Source organism: Condylura cristata, unplaced genomic scaffold (assembly GCF_000260355.1).
Source record: "Condylura cristata isolate star-nosed mole 26May11 unplaced genomic scaffold, ConCri1.0 scaffold00018, whole genome shotgun sequence".
Taxonomy (NCBI): domain Eukaryota; kingdom Metazoa; phylum Chordata; class Mammalia; order Eulipotyphla; family Talpidae; genus Condylura; species Condylura cristata.
Genome location: NW_004567119.1, coordinates 15,522,170 through 15,533,801, shown reverse-complemented (window position 1 = coordinate 15,533,801; position 11,632 = coordinate 15,522,170). Strand labels below are relative to the sequence as shown.

The 11,632-nt window shown below is 36.7% G+C and overlaps 1 protein-coding gene across 7 annotated transcripts in view; it reads right to left on the bottom strand.

Annotated features, from left to right (window-relative positions):
* Positions 1 to 11,632, bottom strand: part of RAPGEF2 (Rap guanine nucleotide exchange factor (GEF) 2) — a 185,826-nt gene that overhangs the window by 59,011 nt on the left and 115,183 nt on the right. For 2 of the 7 annotated variants that reach the window (XM_012726833.1, XM_004685369.2), the window contains exon 1: positions 5,970 to 6,114. The exons of the other annotated variants lie outside the window; for them this stretch is intronic. In XM_012726833.1, coding sequence (XP_012582287.1) covers positions 5,970 to 6,029 — 60 coding nt within the window. In that variant the 5' untranslated portion in view covers positions 6,030 to 6,114. Of the gene's footprint in view, positions 1 to 5,969; positions 6,115 to 11,632 lie in introns of those variants that run through there. 7 annotated transcript variants of the gene reach the window in all.

The following is an 11,632-nucleotide window of genomic DNA, read 5'->3' as shown; positions in this document are numbered from 1 at the left end:
TATGTATGTATGTATGTATGTATGTATGTATGTATGTATGTATGTATGTATGTATGTATGTATGTATGTATGTATGTATGTATGTATGTATGTATACATCCAGATAGTTGACATCTTTTTTCAAATTCTTTAATACGCTTAGCCCTGAACTTGATAAAGTATATACATACACACATTGATTCTCAATGATGTACATCTGGAACTTATATACATTGTTATGGAAGTTTACGTCAATAAAAATAATTACTGAAAATCTTTTAAATAAAGCTTATGATCCAAATGATAAAGAGGTGATTTAATCTAACTACAAAAAAGTTTTATGAACTTGCAAGATTACTAGACACATGACAGTAATAATTTATTCTTATCTTACTAGGCACATAAAGCAAGCATTAACAAGTATTTCATTAAGGCTGTTAATACAACCAAAATAAATGTTTATGTAATTATGCTTTAGCATAGGAAAATATTAGAAAAGCTGAAACATTATTTGAGGATTCTTAAAACAAATTACTTGAATTAACTACTAAAGAGTGTAGCCAGGCATAAGTATAAGAAAATTATACTGGGATGACCAAATTTATTCTGGTGCAAATTAAATAACAGTATTTCAAAATATAAAACATGGTATCTCAAATGAAAAGGAAAAACTGGCTAGTGATCTTACTATGGTTAAATAGTTGGAGAAAAATAACTGAGTTTATAATAATGCATGTTGCACATTTCCTCCTATTTTTAAATGGATCATTATATTCTTTTTGAACATACGATTTTTCTTTAATATGCCCTTTAAGACAAAAGAGGTTTCTTCAATCTAATACATATAAACAACATATGCAATGCATTGTCAAGTTTCTAAGATACATTTCTTCACTTCTAACAGGGAAAAAAAAGATCCATTATTTGTTGCCAGGGCTTCTTGGCTCAAATCCAAGACAAGATAACCTTGTCCTTGAATAAAACAAAAGGATATTGCTTCCTCTCAGGCCTCTCTGCTAGCTAACACAATGGAAAACTTCCCCCAGAGATAAGTTTATTTCATCTTAGGAAATGTATCTGTTATAATAGACAAAATAAAGATTAGATAAAGAAAATAGAGAATCTTCACTCAAAAGAGGTGTAACAACATCTACAGTTAACCTTGGTGCTGTATTTTCTACACTGCTAAGGAAAATACAATTAAATTACATCAAAAGACACTTAACACCATGTTTATAGGCAAGGTCAAGTTGTCGTGGTAAGAAAAGGCAGTTTTAAAAATCAAGTCTTCTAAATATATTCTAGTTCAAGACAGGAAGTGGGGGAGCTAGTGAGGAGGCAGAGGAAGGTTACCTCATTTTTTGGATCTTCACTAGTTTACTGGATATCCTAATATCTTCCTTGCCCATTGCCTTTATTGAACTATGCTTCCTAACATAACCACTCCAAAAGTGGTCATCTCATTGCTTTTTCTACAGTGCTTTCTAATTCTTCACACTCTTCTACATATCCTGTCTTGAACTCTCATGCGTTGCTCTTCCATTTTATAATAGACTTCTTATACTGCACTGTCAGTAGCTGATAAACAATTTGGAATTCCAAAACATTCATATATATGGCATAAGAAAAGGAGAGAATTCACTTAAGATAGGACTTCGACCAAACCACGCTAAAAGCACCAATTAAAAAAATAAAAATAAGCGTTACATACACATTAAGTACATAAGTGCCACTGTACATTATTCAGGGAAAGCAAAGATGAACATGAAGAAACAAAGAGAAAGTGAAAGTTAAGAGCACTGCAAGATAAGAAATGAGAAGAGAAAATGACCACTTGTCAGTAACTGAATGACCATGGTTGGGGAAAAATTTGTTCACAAGGAAGAGCATAAGGATTATAAAGAGCTTCTGTGACCAACAGGAATTTAGACATATGGTTAAACTATACCACATGCTACTGGGTTAAGAAGCTAATCAGATGATGAGAATAGTGTTTAGGGCTACAAACAAGACAAGCTCAGCATGGGAATCAGAAAGGTGATCACCAATTGGAATTGGATTCTGATTTATGAAGCGTTCATTAAGACACAAACAGGAGATGAAACAGCAAGACTCTGCTTCCAATGATGTACAAGTGGCCAAGGTCAGACTGTCACAAGTCACAAAGGGAACCAGACAGAGGAAATAGAGGCACTGAGTTTATGTTTAGAGTCAAACAGTGAAAATGAGAAGGTATATATATCATCAGGGAAACACATAAAGGCTGGAGGAAGAAAGAACTAGCTGAGTATCTACTCCTGCTCATTTTAACTCATCTCAAGATAATTCAAAGAAAATAAGATAACTACTGATGTATCTATCAATTTAAAAAAACTTTGCAAGAAGTTTTATAAAAATTGATCAGTATTATATTGTTTTTAATATTAAGTCTTACATTGTCACAAAAACTAAGAAAAGAGATTAATAGGAGAAAGCACTTTTTTCAAGCTGTATATTCCACTTGTTAATACCAACCACAGGTTTTATAATTGTACAGTCTATTTGCCTAATCCAAACGGAATATGGTGTAGTTAAAGAGTTTCTGTGTATGGTAAAGGCAAGGGCTACAAAATCTAAAGAAATCTGGTTTCCCATGATGCTTTCACCACCTGCTAGTAACATGTCCTTGTAAAAAATTAATCTAAATTTGCCAAGTCTTGGCTTCATTATCTCTAAAGAGATGGCAAGAGGACTGGTCTAAAAATAGTCACATAATATGTAATATTGGGCTGTTCACTACATTTAAATAAGGCATTGCCTTATGTATACCGCTTTTAAATTATTATTTAACCATGAGAAAGGTTTTGGTTATCATAAGAACAGCAAAATACATATATCAAGAGATTCTCTATTTTCTAGTCATACATTTTTAGACAATCAGTTGATAGTATCAAGTTGCAAAGTCATCCTATATTGCAAAATCATGTTTCTTAAGAAACATCATTCCTATTACATAAACTGAGGTGAGCAAAAAATGGCGAAAGGTGGGTTAAAAAAATTGATATTAGAGTAAAGGCACCTTTCATGTTAACCCAAGTTTCCCCAAGTTTTTTTTTTTTTTTCACATAACACCTGTTAACAGACTGTACAACAGTCTTAGACGATGAAGTTTCATATATTTTAAACCTTAATACTACTAAATAGTATTATAGGCGAGGTTCTTCTGAAGCCTGAGACATTAGATATGCTATAAAAAATATAGCCTGGGGCAGGGTAAGTGCACTCCTGGTGACACACAGACACAACTAATGGTGTTAGCTGACAACAGGGTGGGAAGGAGAATATATGTGCAATTTACTCACTTAAGGGGTTACATGAGACTTCATTAATTTAATCATTCAATTACATGAAAAATTCAACAGTATTTGTTGTACACTTACTAGGTGCCAGCAAATGAGATGTGACAGAAATTGAATAAAGAATTGAAGTTCATTAGCTCTGAAAACTTCTGATATAGAAGGTTATTTACTACTTGTGCCCAGTCTACAAGTGCTCCCCACTAACACTTGCTTCTATTATCTCAGCCCCTTTCTGTAATCAACAAAGCAAAACCACTTAAAAAGTCATTCACTTGGCCCTCCATGGTGGCGCAGCGGGTTAAAGCACAGCACAAAGAAACTTAAAACCACTTCTGCATGAGTTCGATTCCCGCCTGCCCCGGAGGTGACCATATGGCGAGGCAGACCTCTCCCGGCCCGCCCGCTGCTCCCCTCAGCAGTGTACTTCGTTGATCTGCCTGTTCTGCTCCCCATTCTCTCTCTCTGTTGAATCCTCTCACCCTCTGCATCTCTGACCTGTACCCCAATTCTGTACAAATAAATAAATAAATCTTTAAAAAAAAAAGTCATTCACTTGTTGGAAAAGTAAAAATATTTGTGAATTTAGTCAATTCACTCCTTTAAAATTAGTTCTGAAGTTCTCATAAAACCTCATAGTTCCAAAGATGAGCACTCATCTTAACTCAACAACTGTGTACTGAGTCACTTATTATGTGAAGAGGCATAGTAATTATCCTACTCAACCCCTCACATATAATAAAAATCTTAAAAGATCTGCTTATTAAGTCACATCTCAGTAACCAAAGGGGCGGCCCATTCACATATACATGGCAGATCTTGAAATCATCAGTTGCAAACTCTGACTGCGTGAGGCGCTCTGGGGCAGCGAATTCTAGTATTTCAATGTGCTTTTTAACACACATATATAGACTTGTATGTATTTATAGGTAGGATAGATAAAGATGTCCACATATAGGAAATACCACTCAAATTGCTTGATCTGCCTATGTTCTGGCTGGTGTTACTGTTGTCATAGTACACCTCTTGATTTTCATAAAATAATGTTGTCAGGAAACAACATGCCCCAGGACACCATGTCCTCTAGTTTCTATGTCATTTGGTATGATCTGTTCCAACCTCTCTTGTTTCCACAAATCAAGGGAAGCTTTTTCTTTACCTAGCAAGAGCCAACAATTTTTTGTGTTCATTAAGTTTACATTATTATTAATTTAAAGAACCCCTCTTCCTCTTGTGAAAGGATATAGGAAAGTGGTAAATAAGGAGCATGTGATTTACATGTTGCTTCTAAGGTTCCTCAAATAGAGTTTAAGTAACATCTCACTTTTACATGGATAACTACAGGAGTTTAATTTCAAAGGCCCTGAGAACAAAAGCAAACTATAGTGGAAAACTTCTATACAACAATCTTTCCTACTAGTAAAATTAAACATAAGGCTGGTCTTTTTTGGGAACTGATCTGAGGAGATTTAATTAGTGAGGGACTGCAAGGATCTGGTTATGAGGGGGCTGGGCTGGGAAGAGGCTCCATCGCTGGCTTCCTACACAGTGATGCCCTCGCCTCCGCAGGTGAGACTGCAGTGGAGAAGTGAGATGGGGCCTTACGAGTCACTTCATGTAAAAGAGCTCTCGCATCTAGTTAAAAATTTTGTTCCTAATGATAGACAAAACTAAGTTATACTCATAAATATAAGTAAGCAGTAAATATTCCAAATACCTGGTATCCTGTGCAAATTTTCAACCTAAGTGACTATCTCATTTTTGAAGTTTAGTACTTTATCCTGCTTAGAACACATAAAGTATAATCTCTATATCCTAATATAACACCTACTATAACACCTACTATATTTAGGATGTAAAAACAGATATTTCAAAAACACTCAGACTACAATATAAAATGCTGATATTGAGGCATTTTTATGTTAGGAATGTAAAATATACAAAGAAAACATCTGAATTAGTGTGATGGCAGGAATCCTCCAACATGGAGATATAAAAGTACACTTTGTGAATTCACATTCCTGAAGCAGGAGACACAGACTTGGTGTTAGCTATAGCAAAGTGTTTCTCACAAACAGCAGTAGCTGCCTGTGGGATTTCATCATGACAAATGCATAGCTGACTCATGGGATCAATTATAAAGAAGCAATACTGTGGCATAAAAAAATAATTCTGTGTTCTCATCACCTATTAATACATGCTAAGAAGTCAGATCAACTCCCACTCCTAAAACAGGTTAAGAGTCAGATTTGATTATCTCCCTCTCTAAAACCTATATGTGAATTCACTACTATAGAAATCTATTCCCAGTAACCCTTTTCATCTCATTCAACTATAAAGACATTTTTTAAAAATTTGAGTATAAAGTTAAAGCTAAATTGTCAAGCTTTGGTTTCTTGTCATAAGAATCAGCTGTCAAATATTTCTCAACAAACATGATTTTGCTTTAAATGAATTGCTAGTTTTGTTCAAAATTTTTAAAAATTACAACAAAATCAGAACAAGCAAACTGTAACTTCCCCTCCACCTCCAAGCCCACTCCAACACCCTCAAAAAATGCCTCTTTTCCCTGAAGAAAAACAGCAATAATTCCCATTTTAAAGCAATTCTCTATGACGTGCTATCGAAGCACAAGCAGCATTTTGTGGTACTTACTGAATGTTTCTCCTGCTGGCCCATAACTCCATGGTTAGCTGGGATTGCTAGTGGTTTCATAATGAAGAAACATATGCTGAACTGAATTTACACATCATGTACCAATCGCTCATGGATGGCAAGTCACCCTCTACAGCATTAAATTAAAAAGAAAAAAGAAAAAAGGAGGGAGGAGGAGACCAAGCTGCAGCTTAAAGTGTCACTACTGGCAAGCTTAAAAAGCCCCTCACACTTGTAGACCAGAAAAGCAATCCGAACAACGGTGCTCGTCTCCATTTTTATAACATTGAAACTCTAACCATCTTAGGCTACGACAAGACGGAGGAAACCGTATCCACCTCTCAGTCTTCCAAGAGAACAAGATCATTTCTGAGATTGGAGAACAAGAGGCAAAAGAAAAGGAGGAAAAAAAAAGCTAAAATGGCTGACTGCACACAGACTCCCCTCAAAAAAGGCTTAATACAGAATTATATTAGTCAGGGTGGTATAAGAAGCAGTCTCTAGCATGCAGCCAAGCATTGTTAATACTCTTGTTTCGTTTGCAATTACATATACAGAACCCTCCAGCCAAGAAAAAAAGAATAAAGAAAAAGAAAGAAAAAATCAGGGCAGAGCGTGTGAATCGGGACCTCCTCCCTAGCTGCTAATGATGCTGACAGAGTGGTGACCGGTGATCTCTGTCCCACTCCACTAACCAAGTTTGCACAATTAATCTTAGCAGCATGACACTGATGGACATTTAATTTAATGATGTCTGTCCCTCACACTCAACACAAGCATGACTGCTAGCAAGAGTCACTAACAGAAACACAGCACATGCACACACACAATCTCGAGACCATGAGTCTGAATGCAATACACCAATATAATTACATTATTGTGCTTACTTTGGAGGACCATGGCTGCAGGCAGTTGGCATAGCAACGCACAAGGAAAGCCATTTCCTGGGTAGAGAGAAAGCTTCCTTTTCTAAATAAAAAATTCCTCTTAGGAAACAAACGGCATTGCTGCTTCCTGCAGAAAGCAAGACACTGTAGTCTGTCTCTTAACCTGCAAGGCTCACACTCAATGCAGTTCTAGTGATGTAAGTGGATTTCTCTCTCTCCCTCCCTCTCCCTATATACACTGAAATATTCAGCTCAAATGGTACACACATTCCTTAAGGCTCGCCCCCTCCTCTACTTAACCATTTCACTCATTAAGGTAGCGATGGACAATTCAGATAAAGTAACAAGCTCTTGCCTGTATTATATCAGCAGCTGTAGGTTAAGCAAGTCTCAGAGGGATGGAATCCATTGATTGCTGACTCCAAATAATATCAGTGAAGACAGGGTGGGAAAACGGAGCAAGGACTTACTTGAACAGCTTTGAACTAAAATATGATTTTTCACCAAGGTGAAGATAAAAGAACGGATGTGACCTCTTCCCCACCCTCCAATACCACTGTGCTATTAGAAGCAAATATCTATCAAAAATTCATAGAATGTTCATTGAACAAGCTTTATATAAATTTAGAAGATGTGATTTTCTCTCACACACATACAGACACACAGTGTTTTTCACAAATATTAAAAATACACCTATTCAGGTTTTTTTTAAATACCAAATCAAACTTCTATACTGTCAGGCAGTTGAAAATATTAAGGGTGTGTTAGTCTACCATAAATTCTTAATTTCACCTAGGTTGGCAGGCAATCTGAAGGCATCACAGTTGACAAGGAGGACATTTTTAACTCCACGTACTTATCAGCTACTCAGTCAGAACTATAATAAATGCCACATACTAGAAAACTGAAGTGGAAACCTACCACCTTTAATGATGGACATGGGAATGTCAACTCTTGCTTCCTTGTTTCTTGTCTACCTAACACTGACCCACACTACTCTCTGTCCACCATGGCCAGCATACCCCTTTGTATTATTTATTACTCCTTTTCTCCCACTTAAGAGTCAACCTCTCCCTTATAGGCTTTTAAATATGCTCAAGTCTCTCCCATCTCAGAAACCAAACAAAACCAGAAACCTTCCCTAGATGCTATATTTCCCTGTTGCTACACTCTAACTTTCTCCTACAGCTCCAAGCAAATCTTTCAGGAATCACCTAGTTTGGCTTCCACAATCTTCTTACCCTCACACTCCTTATAACGGAATCTCACAGTCTGGTTACATATTTTATACATCTAGGAGTTATCTTTAACTCCTTCCTCATTTTAATACATCGATCAAAGTCTTCTACCTTTTCTCAAATTTAGATTTCTCTTCATCTCTCTTGCTACCATCCTACATCAGTCATCATTTTTGGCCTTGAAAACTGAAAAATCCTCTTTACTGAATGAGTTCGATTCATTCCTCACACCACCCCCAACTCATTTACCTTATTACCTCCTGAGATGTTTTAAAAACTAAAATCTAATCATTTCAGCTTCATCTTTGAACCCCTTTTTTCAAATGAAGTAACCAACGTCTCTGGTACGCTCATCATACAGACTAGAACTCTACTTGTGGTCTGGAAGGTCTGGATGCCTTCAAGACATAGCCTGCCCTTCAGAGGTCTGGGCTGCTCGAGCTTCTTTGGATCTTAAGAGGAAAGGAAAAAGAAAAAAGAAAAAAGAAAAAAAAAATTCTATGTTATTTCCTTTGCCCAGAACTCCCCTTCACCCTCTCTTTCCTGCTTGACTCCTACTCTACTCCTAAAAACAAGCTGGTGCAAAGCACGCAAAGTTATTGTGCTGCTGTATATCACTCTTCCATGGCCCTTAGGACTTTACATTTAATCTTGAAATTATTTACGCAGATCGTGCCTGTTTCCTAATTATAATGATGGCTGGCACCATGTTACTTCCACACCTGGCATGGTGCCCATCATAGGCAATCACACTTTGAGTGAATGAAACTTCCAGTGATGGGGAAGAGACACTGGCAAAACAGTGTTTAATCTTTCAGACCAGTTTCTTTCAAAATTCCAAATACTTCTCGATAACACATATGAATGATTGAAAAGTAAATGGCATAATGTAATGCAATGTTACCACATTAAAATAATCAGTTAAATAAAACTAATGACACTGACTTTGAGAAAGGAGCAAATGCAATAAAATGGAGCAATACTCTCTTCAAGAAATGGTGCTGCAACAACTAGCTATCCACAGGCCAAAAGGTGTCAATCTAGACACAGGCCTTATACATAGCCTTCACAAAAATGGATCACAGATCTAAATGTAAAATGCAAAACTATGAAACGCCTTCAAGATAAGAGGAGAAAACCTAGCCAACCTTGGGTATGGTTATACATTTTTAGGTATTACACCAAAGACATGATCCATGAAATAAATAACGGATATGCTAGAATATTAAAATAAAAACCTTCTGCACTGTAAAAGACAATATCAAGATAATTAGAGACAAAATACTGACTGGCAGAGAGTATTTGCAAAGACTGTAATGGACTTCTATCCAAAGCACATGAAGAACTCATAAAACACAACAATATAAAAACATCTTTATTAATAGCCAGAGATTTTTTTTAAAAGCTCACCAAAGAAATACAGATGGCCAAAATAAGTCTAGGAAAAGATGTTCCAAGTCATCTGTCATCTTACAAATACATTTTAAAGCAATGTAGATGTGCGTAGAAGGACCACTACATACCTGTAACAAAGATCAAGACTGCAGCTCTGATAGCACCAAGAGCTGGTGAGCACCAAAAGCCTCGTGCATGCTAGTGACAATGTGCAATGCTAGAAGAACTTTAGAAGACTGTGGTGGTTTCTGATAAAACCAAACAAGCTCTTATTTTACTACCTAGCAGCTACATTCCTTGATGTTTACCCAAAGGAGATAAACTCGCATCCGTAAGAAAATCTGCACAGGGTTGTTTACTGCAGCTTTAATTATTATTGCCAAAACAGAGCAGTAACCATGATGTCCTTCAGTAGATGAATGGACAATCTGTGGTACATCAAGACAACAGAATGTTTTTCAGCACTAAAAAGTAATGAACTATCAAGGCATGAAAAAAATGGAGGAACCTTAAGTGCTTATTACTAAGTGAAAGAAGCCCATCTGAAAAAGCTGCATCCTATATAATTCCACACTAAATAAAAGTCAAAACTGTGGGGACAATAAAAAGATCCATATGGAGTCACCACGTAAGGAAGAGAGGAACAGGTGAAACACAGAGAAATTTTGAATAGTAAAATAATTCTATCTGATATTATAGATGGATTGAGGTCATATATGTGGATCTCCAAACTTTTTAAAGGTACAAGAATGAACATTAAGATAAAAGGAAGAAACAGGGTGATTCTGATGTATCAATGTGGGCTCATCCTGATAAAAAAATGTGACATTCCAGTAAGTGATGCTGATAAGGGGGACACCACATGCATGTGGGAGCAGCAAGTATGTGCGAAACTTGGCACCTTACAACCTTTTGCTGTAAACCTATACCCAATCTACCTTTGGTGCCATACACTTTGACTATTTTTAATAGAACACTTAGAAAATAGGGCACCAAAAGGTGTTTGTCGATATGGTGGTAATGGGAGCAGAGTAATATGAATATAAATGTACTTAATATCACTGAACTGTACATTTATAAAGGGTAAAGTGAGAAAATTAAATATTATGCACATTTTACAACAGTAAAAATAAGGCAACTTAAGAATTAATCATATTTCATCTAGTGCTCTCATGCCCCCCAGACAAAAACTGTTCTCCAAGTTTAAATCTAATCACCCCTGTGTGCTGACACCTGACCTCCTGTATAAGGCTGCCCATAGCTAGTTCTCTGGGAAAACGTGTCACTTCTCAAGGAAGCTAACCTAATCATGCAACCTGAATGATGAAGTCAGAAAATCACAGGCACAGGTGAGGCTTCTCTGCTGAGATTGGTGTGATCTCTTTCACAGGCTGGTTCCACGCCTACACCTACCTAACTTAAAATCTTTAACTGTAGGCCCTCCCTGGTGGCGCAGCGGGTTAAAGCACTGCACTAAGAAGTTGAAACCACTTCCGCATGAGTTCGATTCCCGCCTGCCCTGGAGGTGACCACATGGCATGGCAGACTTCTCCTGACCCGCCCGCTGCTCCCCTCAGCAGTGTACTTCATTGATCTGCCTGTTCTGCTCCCCACTCTGTCTCTGGTGAAGTCTTTCACCACCCCTGAGTCTCTGGCTTGTACCCCAGTTCTGTATGCACAAATAAAGAAATCTTTAAAAAAAAAATCTATAACTGTAATACTCAAGTTTTACTATCCATGCTACATTTTATATGGAAATAGAATTATGCTAGATTATAATATGCCAGGCACTACTCAAGAAAGTACAAACTATAGATTTAGGAGAATCCCATGTCATAAACTTTACACAAACAAGAAATGGCACATCTTAAAGGAGCCTTATCTTGGGCTCTATTTACCCTGTTCCTTAACCATAAAAATTTAGCAAGTAATATCAAGTAGGTTCATCTAGAAAAAGGACCACATAACAATGTCCTACTCTATATCAATAACATTCAGTAACTTCTTTTATCAGTAACAATAAACCAAGGGATAGGGATTATATAGAGTGCTCAGGAAACTGCTTCATGGAAAGTCTTTCCAGGCTGAATGGAATATCATTATATTCATACTTTTCCCACTGAAGAGTTCATTTTTTTTTAAT